Source organism: Scylla paramamosain, chromosome 12, assembly GCF_035594125.1.
Source record: "Scylla paramamosain isolate STU-SP2022 chromosome 12, ASM3559412v1, whole genome shotgun sequence".
NCBI classification, from domain to species: Eukaryota; Metazoa; Arthropoda; class Malacostraca; order Decapoda; family Portunidae; genus Scylla; species Scylla paramamosain.
The window spans coordinates 3,481,891-3,505,975 of NC_087162.1; the positions used below are offsets into that span (position 1 = coordinate 3,481,891).

The following is a 24,085-nucleotide window of genomic DNA, read 5'->3' on the forward strand; positions in this document are numbered from 1 at the left end:
TCTTCACCTCCACGGAGAATATCTTCCTGCCTGACCTGGAGAGAAGTTTTATGCTGTTATCTCATCTTGATCCAAATACGTTATTACTCAATTTTCGCGTATTCTGTCTTATTATTTTAGTTTAGTTTACTTGTTGGTGTATAATATTCTTCATCTATTATATTTTCTTTGTTTTATTTATCGTTTTCTTCATGGACTCTGTTTACTTTGTTTGTATATTTTTGTTGTATTATTCTTCTCCAATGCTTATTTTGATTCTATTTCCCTATCTCGTTTTGTCTGTATTCACTACATTCATAATATTTTTTTTGTCCGTATTATTCTTCGCCAGTGCTTATTTTTGTTCTGTTATTACACTTTTTATTTTGTATGTGTTCATCATTAATCGTGTTAACTCCATATAGTGCATCTTTTTTTTTTTTTTTTATGGAACATTATTACGACCCTTTTCATATTATCATCACTCCTTCCCGACATCTATAATCCTCCACCATTCACCACGAGTACCTGCTCCTTCACACTTCCACACAATTTTCTTCCCCCTCCCCCCAGCAGGAGTCTCTTCCCGGAGTACCTCATTTGTCCCTTGTCGACTTGATGGATAACTCTCAGGGCTTTCCTATCTTCTAATTCCATCCCTCTTCAGCTACCTCACTCCCCCACCAAACGCCTTCACCTCCTGTCCTACCATCCCATTAACTCATTTCCAGTCCTTTCCTGTCCTCTTAATTCCAGTCTTCTTCCCCATATCTTCACGTGCCCCGTTTCCATTCAAGCATTCAGCGTTTAAGCCTTTCCTGTTTTCTTTTTCTTTTCTTCTTCCTACTTCCTTATTTCTGCCTTTCTTTGTGTTCCATCGTATTTTTTTTTCTTCTTCCACGTGTCTTCTTCTTGTACATCTTTACCTCTTACCGACTTTTCTACGTATTTTTTTCATTCTTCCATTCTCTTTCTTTATCCCTACCCCTTCTTCTATTGCAACGTCTTTCTTGTCTTTTCCTTCCATCTTTCTCTTGCCTATTTTTACCTTCCCCTGTCTCTCCTGTTTTCTCCTGTTTTTCTTTTTATTTTCTCATCTCTACCTCTCCTAATATTCTAACGTCTTTTTTGTTTTCTCCTTCCATCTTTCTCATTCTTACCTTCACCTCCTCCTCCCACTACTCAAGCACCTTCCCCGTCCCCCTCCCCCCGCCACCTCACCTAGCTCTCCTACATGTACAGGTAAAATAAGGAAAACAGGTGCGTCTTAATTATACGCCTCTGTGGGCTGTAAAATGTGGTCCTCGAGCTGTGATGAAATTGAACATTAAAAATCATTACTCATTTGAATGCTTAATCGTGTAGAATTAGGGAGGGTAATTGAGTGTGTCGCAAAATATACATTTAATTTAATCCGATCTAATTAGTTGATCCTGTAATGGTGCAGTGTATTGTGTATGTCTGGGGAAGCAATTTGTTCTTGGCCGTGACTCGACTTGGTTTTTTGTAACATATGATCTGCCAGTGGAAGGAAAAAATGTATGTTGATACTTGACATTAATAATTTTCTGTTCTATAAAAGCAAGACTTGTATATATTCACTACAGACAGTAAACGTAAAACTGGGAATACGGAATAAGAGGTCAGACTAAACATAAAAGCATCAACTAAATCTACACACACATAAAGATTAATTAAAAAGAAGCACGTTCACCAAGGAATCAATCAGCGAAACTTTATCATTGAATACATGTTAGTGCTCGGCAAACACTCCAACCTCAGCACCCAGGCACTGCACGCCACACACACGCAACACGGAACACCCTTTGCTTCCTTTGGCCGGCAGACGACTCTTTACAGGAAGCGTTCGGGGTTAGTAGAGAGCAATCGCAGTCGGAGTTCACGGATGTTAGCTAAGGTTAGGAGTTCAAACGCATGCAAAATTAGACTTTCTGGCACGCCTCGCCTCAGCTCACTTCTCCACCACAATTAACCACCGAAAGTCGTTCATTTGTAACTCCACGACTCCAGATTTCCCATGGATGTATGTCGCCTGCTGTGAGGTCTTCATTGGAGGGTTACTAATGTTATTACCACCTGCAGCTACTCACGGGTGGTGTTGATTATGTGCTGATCAAATTGGTATACCTGTCTCCTGTTTCGAAGTGATTGGGGGATTAAATGAAGATGATGGGTGACGGGTGTGTGTGTGTGTGTGTGTGTGTGTGTGTGTGTGTGTGTGTGTGTGTGTGTGTAGGATAAGGAGTCATAAAAAGAACACTTGACTTTTTAGGAATGAAAAGGTAATAAAAGACGCGATTTTACTCAATATACAAATGAAGGTTTGGCTAATTTTCCTCGAATATTTCAAAGTTTTAAAAATATTCGCAGACTCAGATGAATAGAATAAACAAAAGTTACTGGTTGACTTCTTTTAGCGTTTCTGCGGCATCCAATTCCAGGCATTTATTTGGTCAAGTAGTGAAAGGACTTTTTTATTATTTTTTTTTAATCATTCGCCTTCACAGAATAACAACGGGATACGTAATTGATTATCTAAATTTTCTAAAGCTTTTACGTATGCAGTAAATGCTTTAACGACATAAGCGATTTAAAGTGACTTAAACCAGACAACACCAATGGAATCCTTGTGTTTTTGTTTTCGTTTTCCTTTTTCAGTGAGAGTTATCGGTGTAAGCTTTCCATCTCTCACATGAGGGTGTTTGTAAGCGAGGGCCGACACGAGCACAGTGAATGTAGTGATGTATTAACGCCCCGTAATCTAGCTGTCGTGTGGAAACATCAGCTTTGCAATAAATGTGCTTCACTGCTTCCACCGAGATCATAATTTCTCGCTCGTTGACTTGATATGACAGCAAGGATGAAGCGCTTAGGGTACGTATTAGATTACTTCATTATTGTCAGTAATCTTTTCCCCGCGGTGTGTTTATACGGTCCTTCCAGCGGTAATGTCTGCTCGGTAATCATTATTTTTTGTTACGTTGCTTGAATTACTCGTCAGCCGCCTCCACCTACGTGTCGTATGCGTTACCTGCAGGTCGTCGTGATATTAAGGTGTCCTGTAACAGTCTACCTGGCATACAACGTCGCGTCATGTAAATATAAAGATGTGGGAGGTTGCCACGTTAAAATCAATATACAAATAATGAAAAGAAGTCTGCGTTCGAGTTGTAGCGTCTTACAAAGCCTTTTACTTTAAGTGAGTGTAGCTCAGCACAAATAACAGTCAGATCAAACGTTTTGTTTCTATTTTTCTTTTATCTTCCTTTTGTGTTTTCTTTGCTGTATGATTCACGAATATTACATTACACAGACTGAAAATTCAACGACAAAAAAAAAAAAAGAAAAAAAAATTATCACACCTAACGTACATATCTCATAAATATACATTACAACAACCCTTCTGAGTCTCAAGAATCTCGTCAATCACGAGAGATTGACGGCACCCGTATTATTCCAGCAATTTCTCCTCCGCACATGTGGCTCTTTATTCTCTCTCTCACTCACTCTGATGAACTTCAGGGAGAAACGACTTAGAGTTCTTAGGAACCGTTATCCTGTCAGCCTCCTTACGTAGGGTCCGTGGGGTCCGCAAGCTGCTAAGAAACGATTTAGTGTGTGTGAAAAAAGGTGTCAGGCGGAGAAAGAGATGTGGCGGTAGTAAATGTGTCACTCTCGCGGAGTTTTGTCAGTACCTCGCCTTGAAGACTCTGCTCGCGGGAGGTGATGGACTTAGATGGAGACAGCGTCTTTTGAGGACTTTGGCACTGCTGTTCGGATGTGTCCGTGGCCCGTATTCAGAAACGCTTTGCTCTCTCAACAAGAATGTTTTCAAAGGTCCCAGAAATGATTAGTCGGGTTTTAATAATGTAGAAATCTTGCTAATCTGTCACTAAAACTTAAAAAAAAAAAAAAAACTTAAAACTCGTGTTACCTCAACTACAGCCTTTTGCATGTAGTGGAGATGAGGTGCAGAAGTGTTTCACAACACTAGGAGGATATTCGCTTCATGGTTGTTCAATTAACTGTTTGCGTTTATGTAAGTCTTTGCCGCGTGGAAAATATCGGTTGTCGCCACCGCCGCCGCTGCCTCGCTCTCCACTCTAATTAAATGTTTTGTCATCATTGTCCTAGCGGAAATTAGTATTGTTTAGAAATTAATTAATATCGGTAAAGTTATTAATTGTACAGTAGTGTATTGTGTACTGGATTGCTGGTCATACGGCTGATGAGATACTGGGAAACACTTGAATTATTTTTAACATGATTACAAAAAAAGAAAAAATAAATAAAATAAATAAATAAAAAATAAAAAAAAGATGGTGGAGTCGTTGACATTATTTAGTGGTAGTGGTGGTGGTAGTGGTGGTAGTGGTGGTGGTTGCGGCGAGGCGTCACTCCAGACGCCTCATTCTGCGCATGCGTCACCTGAGGTGTTCTGAGGCTTCTGTGCTGTATCATCCTCCTCCTTCCCTTCCTGCTCCTCCATCACTTCCTGGGGTGCGGCTGGCGTGGTCGTGGGCGTTGGCGTAGCCGTGGGCGTGGGTAATTTGTCTGGCAGCACATCCAAAAGTGAAGGAAAAAGGTGTCAGCTGTTCAGCCAGAAGGAAAAAATGACGGGAACTCTTCGCAATTTTTTTTTCATACTTTGTTTCACTTTTCGTACGAGTTTCCAGAAAATTAGCTCGTATTTTTAACAAACTGACAAAGTGATGGAGACTTGCTTTTCCTTGCTTCCTGACGTGCCTTACGTATACCCAGCTCTTGTTTTACATCAATGCCAGAGAGAGAGAGAGAGAGAGAGAGAGAGAGAGAGAGAGAGAGAGAGAGAGAGAGAGAGAGAGAGAGAGAGAGGCAAACTTTAGAGACTTCACAAGCATGGTATTCCAATTTCCAGTATGGTAAAATCTAACTCGTCTTTCTCGTTCTATATTCCTGTCCGTGCTGGTGCTGGTGGTGCTGCTGGTGCTGCTGCTGGCTGTGAGGGAGGATGGATGACAGGGCGGAAGACTGGAGGGAGAGCAAAGGATGAAGAGACACCAGCTACAAGGGATGGGATGAACGATTGAAGGGGAGAGAGGAAAAGAGGGAGAGAGGGTTAGTCAGATGGGTGATCAAACTTATCTTTGTGTGCATACCCATAAAGCCTTTGTCCTTCACTTCAAGAGGTATAGGACGCCTCTCTCAGTGTATGAAGGGCGTTGAAGGGCGTCTCCCGTGCCCCTTGATCAGTCTCTCTCTTACCTAAAGGTGCTGAAGGGTGAAGAAAGTGGGGAGGTAATTGACCATTTTGATTTGAGTTGTAAGGGTTTGTGTTCTGGGAAAGGATGAAGATGGGGAATTTACTTGTCTTTGTTCCCTACAGTTTAGGTCCGAGGTTTTCTTTTTTTTTTCTTCTCTTTTTTGTTGCTTTGGGTTCGCGCGGAGGGTAACAAGATTTCTGCAGCGCGTAAAGACATTTCATATGAATATTCTTTCCCATTCCTGTTTGTCGATGTGTTATTTGCTCTCTCTCTCTCTCTCTCTCTCTCTCTCTCTCTCTCTCTCTCTCTCTCTCTCTCTCTCTCTCTCTCTCGCTCTCGCTCTTGCTCCTCTCTTTCGAAATAACAAAGAATATTTTACAACGTGTAGCAATATTAAAAACTTTCTCTCACATTTATACACACACACACACACACACACACACGTTACACCTTTCCGCTCCCAACACTAACTTCATAATCTTCAGCAACACGTAGCATTTACCTTATTTTTCTTCTTAACTTTTTTGTACCGCATTATATCCTCGGTATTTTCGTGCAGTGGTGTGCCCCGAAAAGTTCAGTACAGGGGAATACTTGACGGATTAAGCAAGACAAGGAGTGAGTGGGTTTGGTCTTTTTGTGGTTGAAGATTATGCTTTGTTGGTGGCGGGCGAATGTTCATGGGAATTATTTTGTCAAGGGATTTACAACGCGTGAGAGAGAGAGAGAGAGAGAGAGAGAGAGAGAGAGAGAGAGAGAGAGAGAGAGAGAGAGAGAGAGAGAGAGAGAGAGAGACCAAAATAGACAAGCAAACAGGAAGACAGAAAGGAAGTTATTGTGGGTTTATCTTGTGAAAGAGAGAGAGTACTCTGTTTATTGACGTGCTCTCTCTCTCTCTCTCTCTCTCTCTCTCTCTCTCTCTCTCTCTCTCTCTCTCTCTCTCGCTCTCTCTCTCTCTCTCTCTCTCTCTCTCTCTCTCTCTCTTCATCTCCCCCCCACGTCTCCCCCTCCAGACACATTTTCCAGAGCCAAAAATTGGATGTCATTACCAAGCACCCAACTTTTCAAAAATACTTATAATTACTGATAACCACGTCCACAAACTTGGCAGCGGGTTTATATATTTTCAGGCGAGTCAAACATGATGGCTGCCGTGCGCATTTGGGAATTCCGGGAACACGTAAAAGAGACAGGTAGATTGGATGAAGAGGAGGAGAGGGAAAAAGGAAAAGAGAAAGGAAGAGCCAGCGTGTGGAGGAGGAGGAAGAGGAGGAGGAGGAGGTAGAAAATCATCAGACACGGAAGAAGACTGGAGATCGTGCGAAATAGTGTAGAAAATACATTTACAGATATTTCCAAACGTGTATATCTTCTCTTTTTTCCTTACATTTCTCCTGGGAGCTTTATGTAACCAACGAGGCACTTCTTTCCCTCCACTCCGCCTGCTATTACCCTCGTAGAATAAACATAAGATTAAAATGCTATGCTTAGGTAAACATCAAAGGAATCTACATGAAAGATAGAAAGATTGTATGTATATAGCATATGTCCAGATCTGTGTTCCATCTCTTGCCGCAAACAGTGTGCTATCACGCCCTTACCGAGAGAGAGAGAGAGAGAGAGAGAGAGAGAGAGAGAGAGAGAGAGAGAGAGAGAGAGAGAGAGAGAGAGAGAGAGAGAGTACTTCCGAACAAAAGGGAGTTTTTACCTTCCTCTTCATATGAATTCTTCCTTTATCTTTCTCTCATTTTTTCCACTGTGTTCTTTTCTACGTCTCCTTATCTCTCTCTCTCTCTTTGTTACTCTTTCTTTTCTATTTTTTCAATAGTATTGATCTTTTCCTTATTTCAATCAGCACAAGTAATTCTTTTCCTTTGTAATCAATCCCTTACATTTATCGTTAATATATTCCTCCCTTCATCATCTTTCTTTTATCTGTTTCACTTCGGTTTTATTTTTTTAGCTTAGTCTTTTTTCCTTTTTAATTCCAGTCTTTCTTTTTCTTGCTTGTATCTTTCATCTTCGTTTCTAATCTTTACTTCCTCCTCTCTTTCTTCTCTTTCAACTTCCTTTTTCAATCCTTCTTTCTTTTGTCTTTCTTGTTAACTCCTCCTCCTCCTCCTCCTTCTCCTCCTCCTTCATACTCTCTGCTTTCCCTTCTCCCTCTTCTCCTTTATACTTTTGCCCTTCAAGATTACTTTTCATTTTTATTCCTCCTTGTTCCCGATCTCTTCCTCCAACACCTCCTACATTCCCTTTCCCTGTCCTTTCTCTTCTTCCGCCTTCCCTTACTACACTTCCTTTTCCTGTTCCTCCTCCTCCTTTTCCTTCCATTCCTGCTTTTCCATTCTCTTCCCCTTCTCCATTCCTCAGATACATTTCTTTTTACAATCTCTCTCCAAACCACTCCCATCTTGTCTCTGCAACCTCGCCCTTCCCCTTCAGAGTCCGCCCAACTTTCTCTCTCTCTCTCTCTCTCTCTCTCTCTCTCTCTCTCTCTCTCTCTCTCTCTCTCTCTCTCTCTCTCTCTCTCTCTCTCTCTCTCTCTCTCTCTCTCTTTCCTCTACAGGTTTTCTTTTTTCTTTCCTCACTTCTCTGTATTCCCCCCTACTCAAACTCAAATATATACGTTTTTTTTCCTTCTTGCTGTCCACTCTTCCCTTGCTCTCTCTCTCTCTCTCTCTCTCTCTCTCTCTCTCTCTCTCTCTCTCTCTCTCTCTCTCTCTCTCTCTCTCTCTCTCTCTCTCTGTCTCTGTCTCTCTCGTTTCCTTTAGTTTTATATACATTTTCTTTTCGTTTTTCTATTTTTTCTCTCTCTGTCACTTCCAGCTTTGCTATGTATCTTTCTTTGTGCTCCATTTCCTTTTCCTTCCCTTCCATGTATGTAGTGTGTCTAGCTTTCTCTCTCTCTCTCTCTCTCTCTCTCTCTCTCTCTCTCTCTCTCTCTCTCTCTCTCTCTCTCTCTCTCTCTCTCTCTCTCTCTCTCTCTCTCTCTCTCTCTCTCTCTCTCTCTCTCTCATACTACGCTTCGACTTTTCCCTTCAACTTTCTTCTCTTTTTTTTTCTTACCCTTCTAACTTCATTTACCTTTTCCCCTATTCCAAAATTCTCGTTTTTCTTTTATTTCTCACCGCTCTCAACCACACACACACACGCTCTCTCTCTCTCTCTCTCTCTCTCTCTCTCTCTCTCTCTCTCTCTCTCTCTCTCTCTCTCTCTCTCTCTCTCGTGGCCTCTTTCTCCTCTCCTTTTAACCTCCATTTCTTGTCTCATTTCTCACTTCCCACTTCCATCTCTTTACCCTTGTTTTCTTCTAGCCCTACCCTCCTTCCTTCTTTCCTTGCGTCACTTACTTCCTTCTTCTTTCTTGTCTTTCTTCTCCTTTCCTTTCGTATTTTTTATTTCCTTTCGGAAATCTTTCCTCTCCTCCCAACCTTGTTGTCACTGTTTGTCTGGGGAGATCCTTGCTTTATTTGCGAGTATCGAAGTAGTAGTAGTAGTAGTAGTAGTAGTAGCAGTAGTAGTAGTAGTAGTAGTAGAAGGTGGTTGGTTGACTTATACCCTCATTAATAAACTAAATATTTTCCTGGTGTTTTTTTTTATGTAATCTCCCTTTTTTTCTATCCTTTGCCTTTCGTTTCTTCCCTCGTGTCTTCTCATTCCTTCTTTGTCTTCGTTCCTCTTTCTCTCCATAAATATTCCTTTTATGTTTTCTCTCCTCTTCTTCCCTTTTTTCGATCCTCCTTCCTTTTCTTTCTTCAAAGCTTTTCATTCCTTCACTTTTTTCTTTCTTTTCTTCGTTCCTCTTCATCCCTTCAAAAGAAATTTCCTTCTTTTCCCTGTTTCCTTTCGCATTTTTTTTTTTGACTTTTTGCTCTCTATTCCCTCCTCCTCACTCTTTTCATTCTCCTTTCGTTTTTTACCATATATGGTTTTATTGTTTCACTTTCTCTTGTTTCCTTCTTTCTCTTCATTCTTCTTCCTATCTATAGATTTTTTCCCCTTTCTTCTTTTCCCTTCTTTATTTCTTTCCTCTTCCCCTTAGTTTTTCCCTCACTCCTCCCTCCTTGCTCTCTATTTTTTTCTTTTCTTTCATATGTTTTCATTCCTTAACTTACTTCCTTTTACTTCTTTCTCTTGGTTCCTCTTTCTGTCAATAGAACATCCTCTTCTTATCCTTCTTTTGTTTCGTCCCTTTTTCCCTCTCCTCTCCTTCCCCTCTCTCCTTTTCTTTTCCTCCTTCGAATAAATTAATCTCTTTATTTTCTTCCATTTTCCTTCTTTCTTTTCGTTTCTTTTCCTTTCCATAGAAAACTTTTCTTCCTCTTCTCTTCTTATTTTTTCCCGTCTTCCCTTCTTCTCCTCCTCCTCTCCTCTCCTCTCCTCTCCTCTCCTCTCCTCTCCTCTCCTCTCCTCTCCTCTCCTCTCTCTCTCTCTCTCTCTCTCTCTCTCTCTCTCTCTCTCTCTCTCTCTCTCTCTCTCTCTCTCTCTCTCCTTCTGATTGTTGTTTTTTCTTCACTTATTTTCCCTTTCTTCCATCCCTTTCCTTCCTTCCAATCTTCTTTCCTCCTTATCTCCTTTTTTTTCGTTCGTTCTTTTCTCTTTCCTCCTCTTTCTTCTTTCCCTCTCTTCCTCTCCCTTCTCTTGCCCATTTTTACCTTTCCCTACCTTTCGTATTTTCTTCCCTTTTCTTTCTCTCTCTCTCTCTCCCTCTCTCTTTCTCTCTCTCTCTCTCTCTCTCTCTCTCTCTCTCTCTCTCTCTCTCTCTCTCTCTCTCTCTCTCTCTCTCTCTCTCTCTCTCTCTCTCTCTCTCTCTCTCTCTCTCTCTCTCTCTCTCTCTCTCTCTCTCTCTCTCTCTCTCTCTCTCTCTCTCTCTCTCTCTCTCTCTCCTCACCTCTACCACTTCTTCCATTCCAACATATTTCTTTTGTAAGTTATTTATTTTTGCAATTTCATTTTTTTTTTGCGATGTTCTCATGATACAGCAGAAAAATAAATTAATCTGAATTTGAATTTGTCTTCTGCTTCCGTCTTTCTCACTGCCCCTTCACGCTGAACACCCTTCCATTCCTTCACTTTCTTCCTTTTTTCCTTCCTTTTCTTTCTGTCAGAATTGTTTTCCGTTTTCTCTTCTTCCCTACTTGCCTTCTTTCCTTCTTCTCTTCATTTTTTCCTTCTCGTCTTTCCCCCCATCCCTCACTCCTTATTTCCGCTGGGCTCACTCATTCCTTCACTTCCTTTTTTTCTCCCATCTCTTGTAGAACCTTTCTTCCTTTTCTCCTCTTCCCTCTTGTGTTCTTCCTTCCTTCACTCTTCCCTTCTCTCTTTATTTCCTTATCGTCTTTCTCCCCATCCCTCACTCCCTATTCCCGCTGGACACTGGACACTCACCCACGACCTTCATGTTGACGACGAAGCTCAGGATCGGCTTGGTGGACACCTGACACTCATACGTCCCCGCGTCTGCCGGCGTAACACTCTTGATCCTCAGCACCCACTCCAGGTTGGGCTCGTTGAACACCACGGATACCCGCTGGTCCGTGCTGTACTTGTACTTGTCCACCGTCAGGATGTGAAGGTTGTCCTGCCTGATCCACGACACCTGAGGTGGGGGAGAGAAAGAGAGTGAGGTGGTGGGTGAGGAAGGTGATGAAGGGAGTGACTGGAGTGTGGCTGTGGAATGTCTGTAGGGTGTTGTAGGGGGTTATTTAGGGTGATTTTGTGGTTGTGGGTGTTGCGGAAGGGAATAATTGTGGTGTTGTCAGGTGTTGGTGTTGGTGCGAAATGGGGAGAATTTGGGGTAGTGGGGTGATGAGGTGAGGTGGGGTGTTGTGGTAAGGGTACTTGGAGGGTTGTTGGGTGATGTTGTAGGGGATAATTAGGGTGAGGTGTTGTGCTAGCGATAATTGGGGTGATGTAGGATGAGATGGGGGTGACTGAGGTGGTGCGGATGGGGTGGGATAACTGGGGTGATATGGGGTGTTGTTGTAAGAGTAATTGAGGTGGTGAGGGAGCGTGGGTTTGGGTGCGTAGGGCGTGGTGTTGTGTCGTGCGATGCTGTCTGTGTATTTACTTAGTTTAGCTAGTTTGTTTACATAATTTCAGTACACAGGGCCTGAGCTACTCTCGTGTGCCTTCATCCCTGTGTGTGTGTGTGTGTGTGTGTGTGTGTGTGTGTGTGTGTGTGTGTGTGTGTGTGTGTGTGTGTGTGTGTGTGTGTGTGTGTGTGTGTGTGTTATAACTTTACTAACACTGCCACACCTACTTGTCTCTCCACGTTGCTGAGAAAAATACTAAACTGCAGGTAGTTACAGTAGTACGTGATAAAGTTTCAAAGCAATTGTCTGACTGGGCAGTACGTGACCTGTGAAAGAGGTAAATTAATGCTTTGGATATATAGTTAGTAAGTACGATAATGTTGTTAAATACCGCCTCCAGTGTCATTCATTCTATGTAAATCTTTCTTAATTACAATACAATAGATAAGGTTGATATCTCCAGCCTCACATTTTACTCAGGTGTTCCGGCTTATCTTTTTCTATACCTGTGATTTTATTTTTTTCCTTTCCAGTTAGATGCTTCGTTTAATTACATTAGTCTGTTTCATCCCTATTAATGTTTTCCCTAATTAGCTTCTTTGTTTCCTTTTTTTTTTGATAACTTTTTTTTTTAGAATCTTGAGCTTCCATCACATCTTTGTTACAGTTTTCCTTATTTGTTTATTTCCCCTTTACTTTTTTTCTGATCAGATCCTCCATCCTACTCTATTTCAATTACTTTACCGTTCTCCCTAACTTTTTTTATTCTTTACTTTCTTATATTTCCCGTACAAATTTTTTCCTTTCATTGTAAGAATACTCGTCCATCCCACTTTTGTTACGGCTTCCCTTCCTTGCTTTCTTGTTTAATTTCCTGTTTTGTTACTTTCCCACCCTTGGCATAGGCGGCGCGAGGAGAAACACCCGCCAGAAGAGAAACGAGAATAAAACCTCTACAGTACAGTACACAGCAATATCCGTGACTTCGTTTTCTATCCCTAGTTTTTAGTTTAGTTTCCTCCTCCCTTGCATCGCCGCCTGCCTGCATTGTCCCAGAGTTCGATTTATAGCCAACAGAAAATGGGGAATACGATAATGGGCAACTGGTGTATCTGCTCCCGTGTGATTCTCCGTATTCGTGGCCTCCTCTTTTTTGCCTTCTTTCTCTCCTCCTCCATTTCTGAGCGTCTCCCACAAGCCCTTAAGGTGTTGAGGGAGGGAAGGAAAATGCATGAGAGGTATAAAAGTGTTGTATTTTCTTTTCTTTTTGCTTGAATTGTTTTGTTCTTAAACTCGTTTTTTTCTGTGTAGGAGATTGGTGCTGTTGCTTCTCTTTGTAGTTAAACGGTATTGAGAGAGAGAGAGAGAGAGAGAGAGAGAGAGAGAGAGAGAGAGAGAGAGAGAGAGAGAGAGAGAGAGAGAGAGAGAGATTATGTAATGGATTCAGCTGGGAGTATATTAATTTGAGAATATTCTGGTGAAAGTGAGGAAATAAGATACTTCATTAAGAAACAAGAAGACGAAGACCAGAGGAGGAGGGGGAGATTATGATAATGAAATAAGAGGTCAGGAAAAAAAAAAAACTGATTAGATGAAATGAAATGAAAGAATGACGTGCAGAAAGATAAGGAAAGAAAAGTAAATGAAGAATATTGAGTAAAGTGACAAAAATATAGTATTCTGTTGTAAAGAAATTGGAGGAGTCATGAAAGCAGGAAGTGAAAAGAAGAGAACATGTTGAAAAAAAAAATGAAAGGAAGGTAAAAATACATGAAAATAAATAATTAAAAAAGGTGAATTCATAGATGCACTGAAAAGAAGACTAAAACATATAAAAAGAAACAAGTAAAAGCAACACTTCTATCACACTGGACAGAAGTAAACGGAAAAAAATAATAACTTCAAAGAAAAAAATAACGAAGAAAATAAAAACACCGGTAATCAAAGATATATATATATATATATATATATATATATATATATATATATATATATATATATATATATATATATATATATATATATATATATATATATATATATATATCAAAATGAGGTAAGCAAAAAAATAAATAAAAAAATACAAAGAAAATAGGGAAAGTGAAAGGAAAAACACAAGAAAAGTTAAAGTGGCAGTGGAGAAAGTAGACTATCTCGTGAAAATTCCAAGAACGAAAAGGGAAAGAAATGAAGAGAGATTTAAGTCTTTTTGGGACACGCGAAAGTTGCAGGTTGTCCCAATGCAGCTTTAGGTCGAGAGAGAGAGAGAGAGAGAGAGAGAGAGAGAGAGAGAGAGAGAGAGAGAGAGAGAGAGAGAGAGAGAGAGAGAGAGAGAGAGAGAGAGAGAGAGAGAGAGAGAGAGAGAGATTAACTGACTTAACTAACAAATGAGAAATAGATAGGTAAACAAACAGGGATAGACACCGGGAGAAAGACTGACTGACAAACAATTAAGCAGAGAGAGGAACAAAACAGACAGACAGACAGACATAACCAGACGAATAGACACACAGACAGACAGACAGACAGTGACAGACAAAAAAAATGAGAAATGCAGGAATATTAGACAAATAGACATATAAACAGACAGCCAAACTAAAGTCAAGACCGACAGAGGACTGATAGAATATATAGATTAAGTTGAGCATAAAGAAAAATAACTGACAGAAAATGTACACATAGAGATTGACATGTAGACAAATACAGAAAAGAGAAACACAATTACAAAGGTTACAAGGAAAAAAAGAAAAGCTTGAAACGTATAAATCGGTAAAGGAAGTTCTCTCGATGCAGTGACGCAAGAGCACCAGGAAGAGAACACTTTGAAGCAGACATAACAGGAACACACAGGGCTATTGGAGAATAGACGCAGGAGATATTGAGGCATTTGTATTGAGATTGACAGACATTTATTACCATTCACTGTGGGAGGTAAACAGGGAATACGAACAATTTAAAGACTGGAATAATTGAGCGACGTGTGTATTGAATTTATAAGAAATAGCAGGAAAGGAGAAAAACAAAATTACTCAAACATAGGAAGATAAAACGAAGAGAAACACAAAGAATAACACTAAGAAATAACTGAATGATCAAATACCTATCATGAAGAAAATAGATGGTTTGAAGAAGACAGTGAGACAGAAAAAGCCCATGCAAAGAATAATATACAAAGAATAATGTTTGAAAAATTAATGTAATATGGGAGAAAGATTCAGAAAAGTAGGAAAAAAGAACGACGATTTCAAGATGGAGGGGTAAAGCAAGTAATATGCTGACAAAACAGTGCTAAAATTACAAAAAAATAAAAAAATAAATAAATGAATAAATAAAGAATACAATAAAATAAATGAAAACCAAGAAAGTGAGGAAAAGAGACACATAACGGAAACAATAAATGCTGAAATGTTTTAAATGAACTAAGAACTTAAAAAGAGAGAGAAAAAAAATCTTCGATACATTTCATACCAAGACACGACCTACAACTGACGAGAGAGAGAGAGAGAGAGAGAGAGAGAGAGAGAGAGAGAGAGAGAGAGAGAGAGAGAGAGAGAGAGAGAGAGAGAGAGAGAGCAAAAAAATAGAAAACAAACGGATTAGCCAACAGACCAGGTAGAAAGGGAGGGAATAACACAAAGGGAAGACAAATAGATACAGGTACAGGTCATATACTACATGCCCCTTAGAAACAGAGAGGTGAGCAAACACGCACACAAACAGAGAGACGGACAGACAAACAAGCTAACAATGCACAGGAATGCGAGAGAGGCCCAAGTAGCTGATTCCCTAAGAAGCAAGACAATTCACTGAAAACTTTACCTTTCGGGGAGTTTTAGCCATGAGTTTTGTGCTTATATATTGAAGCTGGACAAAGGGGAGGGAGGGAATGTGCATAGTGGAGCTTCTACTTACTCGCGTTCTCCTTGTTCTACTCCTCCTCTTTCTCATGCTCCTTCTCTTGCTCCTTTTCCAACAAGAGCGTCGACTTCTCCTCCTCCTCCTCCTCCTAAGTCGTTATCTATCAAGTCAACGGGTTACATCTGAATCAAGTTGAATTACGTGTGTCTTAAGATAATTTTGTAGAGTCATGGGCGACCTAAAGGACAAAATGAAAGCAAGAAAATAGTAGGGGACGACATCAACAGCTCCAAGGCGACCTCGTAATTGAATGATATCAATGCCTGTTATTTAAATGCACGAATGCTGAGTAACAAATTGGAAGTCTTGAAGTGGTTGCATCCGCGCGTCACCGTCACGTGACTGGGGTGGCAGAGACCAGGACTGACGCGACGAGCAGATCTCATTGCCGAGTGGACGGAGGTCACTGGCATGCACACTATTTTGTTGTTAGACGCAGTGGAAGTGGCTAAGGTTTTGTCGTTGATATGTTTACAACTCGCTGGATTCAGTTACCGCACCATCATCATCATCATCATCATCACCACCATCTTCTTCTTCTTCTTCTTCTTCTTCTTCTTCTTCTTCTTCTTCTTCTTGCCTTCTCCTCCTCCTTTTCCTTCTTCGTACTCCTCCTTCTCCACGTGCCCTTCTACTCCTGGCCAACTTAATCCTTCTCCTCCTCCTCCTCACCTTCATTCTCATGCATTGCTTTGTCGACGTTCTGCTCCTCCTCCTCCTCCTCCTCCTCCTCCTCCTCCTCCTCCTCCTCCTCCTCCTCCTCCTCCTCCTCCTCCTCCTCCTTCTTCTTATAAAGGATATAGTTATCGGGGTGTGTTTGTAGGAAACCTTCCACATCCTTATTTTGTAATTTTCTCCCTCCTCCTTTCTCCAACAACGCCTCTTTTTCTCTTCTTTCTCTTAGTTCTGCTTTTGCTCTCGCTCTCCTCTTCCTCCTCCTCCTCCTCCTCCTCCTCCTCCTCCTCCTCCTCCTTCTCGTTTGACCGAAGCCATACTCCACCAGAAATGGTCGTCTGAAGGTAGTTCGGGGAAATTCCTCAAAGAGAGCTGCTGTTATGGTGGCCTTGGTGGTGGTGGTGGTGGTGGTGGTGGTGGTCTTAGTGGTAGTGGTAGTGGTGGTGATTTTATCAGATGGGAGGTTTGATTTACTGCGCTTCCTGTTTATTTGATTATTTTCTATCAATTACACGTTTCTTTTCTTTTTCAGTGTGCGTTCGTCCCAAGCATTGGTGAGTGTTGCAGTTTATTATTATTTTTTTTTTTTTGCCTTTGTTATCCTTTTGTTTTTTCTCTGTATGTTTTTTTCCTCGTTATTGTTATTACCGCATTGATTTGTGAGTATTGCATTTTCTTAGAGTGTAATATGTGCTTATTCTCAGTACAGTACCATTACTGAATTGCTTTATTGACAAAATAGTATGTGTGGATGTGCTTGCTGAATTGCTGGTGTTGCGGTTGGAACATCCACGTGCCAACATATTTTGACACGGCATCACTTCCTGTCAGGGCTGGAGCAGGGAACACTAAGCCGACACTGCCTGATCTGATTTGGATGTTTGCGCCTTAACATTTTCACTGCTATGATCGTCCTGTGTTTAGGTTCTGAGCAGTGAAAAATGGTCTACATCAACAGGAAGAGAGAGAGAGAGAGAGAGAGAGAGAGAGAGAGAGAGAGAGAGAGAGAGAGAGAGAGAGAGAGAGAGAGAGAGAGAGAGAGAGAGAGAGAGAGAAAGTGCTTAATAGGGTTACCTTTTCCTTCTCTAACCTACTTAAGTATTTGATTAAAGAACTAATGCAGAAAAATAAATAAGTAAATAAAAGTGTTAGGTGATTATGTGAAAAATTGTCCAACAGTGAAAGAAGAAGCAGTGACAGTATAGCCACTTAGCATTAAAGAACCGGTTGAGTAACACAGCTAAGGTCCAGTGACTATAATCTTCACTCGTGGGTCCCAATTGCAGGGTGAAAATTAAATCTCGTTATTCCATAGCCTCGTCACGTTAAGGATGTCAAGGAGAGGCGTACCACAGGTGAGTGCCACGGACTTGTAACCCTCACTCCTTCATTTTGGGAATTTGTTGAAGAGGAGCGCATTACGTGTGATATTAAGAGTAGTGTTTAAGACTACGAATAACTTTTAAGACAAAGAATAATGTTTAAGATTAAGGGTAATACTTAAGATTAGGAGTAATGTTTTTAAAGGTTAAGAGTTACGTAAAACACTGAGAGTAATGTTTAAGACTGAACTAACGTATAGGATTAAGAGCAGCGTTTTCAAGATTAGGGATAATTTCTTCTGAGTACTAGACCGCCTCGGGTGCATCCAACGTTCACCTTACACGTTTTAGATAACTTTTTCCTTTTCTTCTTGTTTAAGGAAATTGAGCCGCGTTCCTATTTTTTCTCGTTTTTTTTTCTACTATAGTCCTCGGGGAGTATCGTTTACTTGTTAAATAAAAGAGAGAGAAAAGGCAGATTCTGTTTAAAAAAATAGTTGTATGTGTTTGTAGTTTTGTTATTCGTATTCTCATCATAAAATTTAAAATATTATATTTGTTTTATTTTTTTTAGTCTAATTATGGAAATTGGGATATATATATTTTTCCGTGCATGTTATTTTTATTTGACTATTTTTTTTTGTTTTCCGGCTCGTACAAACACGAACAACTCTGCCTCTTTCCGAGTAAACAAACTGGGTGGAGTTGCTGACCTCCTCTATCATACGAACGCCGTGTATTTGTGTGTATAGTGTGTGTGTGTGTGTGTGTGTGTGTGTGTGTGTGTGTGTGTGTGTGTGTGTGTGTGTGTGTGTGTTTGTGTGTGTGGTCTTTCCTCTGCTTTCCGCATAGTAATTCCCATTTTTCTTAAGAGATAATCAACGCAGCTCTGATCGTCATGGCAGGAAAGGTTACACGTCTCTTTTGGCTCTTAAAATAAAAAAAATAAAAAATTAATAGCGTAGGGTCGTTCTTGACATCGTTTGGCCGATTAAAACTGTGTCGTCTTCTTTGCCTACATATTTTGTTTCGGTATACAAAGTCAGCGGTTCCTATTAAGGTTGGATTCGTATAATTCCGGGAGCGTGTTCATCTCTGCCTGGCTGCGGCATGATAGACTGCTAATGGAAAGGCCAGCCCGCGTCGAAGAGGCAGGGAAGGGTGGTCTCCGCGGCAGGCAGGCCGGAATATGGGCCTTCCGCGCCGGGCTCCGTGTCCCAAGGTGGCGGGGCAGAATAATCGATGCGTCAGGTGAATTCAGCGCCGTGTCCAATTCTGGTGGAGGTCCCTGCCTGACGCGTATCCATACCCGACTCCCGCTGGCTTAACCTCCTTCCATGATAAAAGTTGTGTTTGTTCCCTCGCTTATGCAAGTCTAATCCTCGTAGCGGGAGTAGAGTCATTTGAGTTCACTGCGTTCTGGAGTCCCCTGATACGTCGCCTCCCTTCCCCTTAGTCACTAGCTGCCAAAACTAAGGAAGATGGAGTGTATTCGTCCTCAACTTACCGATTTATCGTTGACGTTGAACACCCGACAGGAGAGCACCGCCGTCTGTCCCGTCTGCATGGTGATGTTGCGCGGTAAATTACGGTCGAAACTCGGCCCTGGGGGAGGCCCGACCGTGGAGTCGTCCTGAGGGAGGTCCAGCAGACGGGCTATACCATTTGGGCCGTCACCAGCCGCTCTGCTGCCGCGCCCCGCCACCTCCCGCACCGCTATCACCCGCCGCACCCCGCTCTTCTCGTCCACCCTAAATGCATATCCTCCCTCCTCGCCTCGCGCCGCGGAAGTGCTTGATCTCCGCCTCATGGAGGACTGCGGTGTCTGCCTCTGGCGGTGGTGTTTGTGATGGTGATGTGAGGAGGATACGGAGAAGCGGTTGGAGATCCCTTCTCCATTTACATTCTTCCCATTTTCTATTCTTTCCGCGTCCTCCTCTTCCTCTTCCTCGCCCCCCAGCCCTCCGCCCTCTATTTCCCAACGGTGGAGGTGGTGGTTGTGATGGGTGAAGAGGTGGTGGTGGTTGTGGTGGTGGGAGGACTGCTGCTGGGGGACGCGGTGGCGGGGGTTGTAGGACTCGCTGTCCCACTGGTGAGGGAGTGGTGTGTACGGAGGCCTCAGGTACGGCAGCGTTGAGATTTGATGGCCTGGAAGGAACAGAAAAAGCATTCAGTTAGTTTTACTCTGTTTTTTTAATTAAGAGGTTTAATGATCTGTGTTTTGTGTTGCGTCAGTTTGTTGTAAACGAGGGACGAGGGGAAAAAATATTTACACCTGTTTACTGTTTTCCTTTTTTTGCCAGTTCCTTATTATATACACATAAAGACAGTGATTCTTATCCATTTCTGCAGCACAGTCAGTATTTTTCTAACAATAACGTAGCAATGTTTCCTTGCCTCTTTTCGTCTCTCCCTTCTCTTTTCATAATTATTCCTCTCCCCTCTGTTCCTTTCCCATCCTACCAATATTGTTCTCTTCCTTTCTTTCTCTATGACTCTCTCCCGTTCCCTTCCCATCCTGCTAATATTGCTCTCCCCCTTACCTTCCCTACGCTATCAAGAAGAACTGCAGTCCTAGAATAAATTGTATTACGTTAAGTATAGTTATCCTACTTTATCAGTCTTCTAAAGTCATTGTTCACTTGGAAGGAAAACTTTTTCATGCACCAGAAATTATCATTAGCAAAAACTCATCACGTGTCGGATGAAGAGCATCGTCCGAGCTCCTGATTATTGTACTACTAGAATAATATGTCTATACGTTATTCTTCAAATGTCATCGACGTTTAAAATACGACAAATCGCTTCTATTTGTTATTTTGAATCGTCTGCGTTTAATTTCATATATCTTTCATTTTCGATCACATTTTGAGTTAGTATAGGTAACATTTATATTTTGGAGCTTCAGCTGTTCAAGTACTTGCATCCGAGAGAGTCCATTCCAAGTGTTGCGATGTGGCCGTTAGTGGGGAGTGAGCTGCACCAAAAATTGCTGTTTTGCCACGGGTGCCTTGGAGTACGTGGAGGCTCTTTGTGAACCTCCTACTCCAGACATTTTATTTCCTATCCTTTTCCTCCTACTCCTCCTATTTCCTTATTTGTTATCTCTTTCCTCACCTTTCACTCGTCCCCTTGAAACCAGGAAAAAATTATGACGATAAATAGATAGAAGGATAAATAAACTTTCGGCACTCTTGCGTTTGACACACACACACACACACACACACACACACACACACACACACACACACACACACACACACACACACACACACACACACACACACACACACACACACACACACACACACACACACACACACACACACACACACACACACACACACACACACACACACACACACACACACACTTTCTATCCATGGACGTGTAAACAAAAACTCAGACCAACACACAAATTGAAGAAAACACAAATGGAGGGAATAGTATTTCCTTTGTTAATGCACGATTTTTTATTTTTTTTTTTGCATCGTTATTTTTTCCTGCGTTGTTTTAAATTTAGTTTTTAAAACCGGAGTAAAGAGGCTTTGTATTATATCAAGCTTATGTTTTTACACCAGATTCCAAGTTAAGCAGGATTATAATATTAAAGTTAAATGACAACACCTGCATGCTAAAATAGAACCAGACTTGACTTTTTTTTTTTAGTCTTACTTTTCTTACTTCCCACACATAACATATTTCACTTCCTAATTAAGCAACGCTGAACTATACGTGTTTTGTGTCTACAGTGTTTTGTTGCTTAGCGTCATAACACACACACACACACACACACACACACACACACACACACACACACACACACACACACACACACACACACACACACACACACACACACACACACACACACACACACACACACACACACACACACACACACACACACACACACACACACACACACACACCTTCCGGCGATGATTCTAATTGATTTTTCCTGTCTATCGATAGAGTAGAAAACTGCCATGTTCATTAATGAGAGAGAGAGAGAGAGAGAGAGAGAGAGAGAGAGAGAGAGAGAGAGAGAGAGAGAGAGAGAGAGAGAGAGAGAGAGATGGCCGGGGAGGTGGTGGTGGTGTACAGGGATAGGTAATTCAATCTGATTAGCATGTTGATAATACCACGTAGGTAATAATGTATTTGATTGGATTCCACCTTATCCGCGCGCACACACACACACTACACTTCAAAATATACGTCAGATTAAGGTACGCATGTGATCTTGCATTGATATTTATTTTTCAGGAGCTGATTGTAGGATTAATTTTGCTCCTGCGCGATGTATAATGACTTTAGAAAAGAAAAAAACTCCTCCGTTCTTTCTTGTCGTCCTTCCTACCTTCCTTATCCTCTTGTCCTTTCTCTCATTAGCTATTGTACGCGTGTCTAGAATATATTAAACTTCTGGTTAATGATTTTCTCTCGTTTTGTCTCCATTTTTGGTTGGTATTGAGAGTAAACAAGATGAAAGGGGGTGTTTTGAAGTGGTAACAATGGAGGTGCTGGAGTGAAGTTAGTACGAAAATATCCCTTGTCAGTAAGGGAGGTGCTTTTGTTGTTTATTGTCATGTCTTCGCCTTTGACTGGCTTTTGTTTTAATCCTTCCCCATCTCGTAGTTTGTCACCCTATTCCACCTCCTTCTTTATTTTCTCCTCTTCTTTTTTTCTTTTCCTTATGTGTCTCCCCTCTTTTCCTCCCCTATTATTCCTCTCCCTTATCTCATTCCCCGTTGCTCTCCCCTCTTATCCTGTTCTATTCTTACTCTCCCTTTAGTATTTCCTTCCCCGTCCCCATTTCACTTTTATCACCATCCCTCTCCACCACTCTGTACGAGTACACTCCTATTTCTCCATTACTTTGCTTTCTCTCGTTCACTCTGTCCTTTTTATTTTTTTTTACTCTGCTTCTCCCTCTTTCCTTCTCAAATGTTCTCCTTTATCACCTCTTACTTCCCACGCATTCATTATCTTTTTATCATTTTTTTCTTTTCTTGTTTTTTCTCCTCTCTGCTGTTATGTTTTTATCATCATCCGTTCCATTTTTTTCTTTTTATTCATTCTCTGTGGCCCATTTTTAGTTTTCATCTCTAATGCCTTCCTTTCCTTCCTTCCTTCTCCTCCCATTTTTTTTTTTCATCTTCCCACCATCGTCTCTTCCTGTTTATCATCTCTTGTACCTGTCGAATATTTCTTTTCATGTTATCGTTTCTCTTCTTTCTCCTCTGCACACCTTATTTATCATCACACGTCCTTGTATTTATTATATATTTTCTTTTCATCTTATCGTTCTTTTTCCCCTTTGTCATCTTCCTGTCTTTCATCATTGTCCCTTTACATATCACTCCATTCTTTTTACCTGATTACTTTTTGCCTTCTCCCTCTCTGTCAGTGAATCCCGGTTTTTAATCATCCCGTGTCTTTTTCCTCATAATCTGCTTCTTTTCACTGTTTCATTGGATTTATTTTTCCTCTTTTCTGGTTTTCATTTTATTGTTTATCTCGTTCCCGTCTCCTTTTCCCTGTCTGTCATCTTAAAGCTTTTCCTTCCTATCCGTTCTTCTCACTGTCTCCAGCTGGTTACTTATTACCCAATGTCCCGTTCACATCTCCGTTTTCTTCCTCCCACCACGCTTAACACTTCCCCCTCTCACACTGACGCAACAAGGGCCATTTTCTGAAACACTTTCGCCCCCCATCTCCACTACATTCAAGAGGTCCTAGTTGAAGTTACACGGAATTGTAAGGATTTTTTTTTTTTTTGTTCTATGGAGTGATTAACAAGTTTCTGCATTATAAACAGGAGAAACACTTTTGAGAACCCTGCTGATGAACTCTGTGACTTTTGAAAATGGTAATAGTGGAAGAGCAAGGCGTTTCTGAACAAGGGCCTCGGTAAGCTAGATACAAAACTGATACATATTTATCTATCGAAAGACTAGCAAATTTTCTATATTATCAAAACGACAAACACCCTTGAGAACACTGCCAATCATCTTTGTAGCCTTCCAAAATAGCTGTGGTGAGAAAGCAAAGCGTTTCTGAATACGGGCCTTGGCACACTCGATACAAGATGGATGCGTGACTTTTTTGCCGGCAGGATCTTCATCTAAACAAGACTGTCGAAATAAATCGTGCTGTTACGTTCGTCTCCCTCTGATTTGTCCTCCGCTGCAGGGCCAATAGACAGACACGTGGAGCGGCGCCCTTATGTCTCCTTTCCCTGCACCGATGTCCCGATGTCCGCAGCCACTACATTCCTGCGGTATACGGCCCAGGGGAGTGACGAGCAGTGTTGGTGCGCCGCGTTCCGCTCACACCTCTTTCCCTCCCTCTCTCTTTTCCTCTCTGCGTGTTTCCCTCGCGATTCTGTTTCTCTGCTTCACTGCTCTTTCCTCTCTCTCTCTCTCTCTCTCTCTCTCTCTCTCTCTCTCTCTCTCTCTCTCTCTCTCTCTCTCTCTCTCTCTCTCTCTCTCTCTCTCTCTCTCTCCCCTTTCAGTCTCGTTCCCATTACCCACGCTTCCTCCCTCTCGTCCGTTCCCCTCACTTTCTCTCTCTCTCTCTCTCTCTCTCTCTCTCTCTCTCTCTCTCTCTCTCTCTCTCTCTCTCTCTCTCTCTCTCTCTCTCTCTCTCTCATCACGCCGGGGAGGACAAAGTTTATTTTCTTTCCTTGCACATTCCTCTTTAATTTTCTCGTGCTTATTTAATTAATTAGAGTTGGTCTTTTTTTTAGGACTCGTATTCGCGAAAGCCATTTTGTTATTGCTACTTTTATATTGCTTTGTCCCTCGGGTTGTAATTAAGTCTTATTATCCTGAAAGGTATTTGTTGTAGATTATTTATTGGTGAAGGATATTATGTTTACCAT

General features: G+C 41.4%; 1 protein-coding gene across 1 annotated transcript in view; it reads right to left on the reverse strand.

The window, feature by feature from the left end:
* The window catches only part of LOC135106083 (uncharacterized), a 54,508-nt gene that overhangs the window by 21,185 nt on the left and 9,238 nt on the right, over positions 1 to 24,085 (reverse strand). The window contains exons 3-5 of the mRNA XM_064014922.1: positions 18,704 to 19,344; positions 10,635 to 10,845; positions 4,429 to 4,554 (exon numbers count right to left, since the gene is read on the reverse strand). Coding sequence (XP_063870992.1) covers positions 4,429 to 4,554; positions 10,635 to 10,845; positions 18,704 to 19,344 — 978 coding nt within the window. The remainder of the gene's footprint in view (positions 1 to 4,428; positions 4,555 to 10,634; positions 10,846 to 18,703; positions 19,345 to 24,085) is intronic.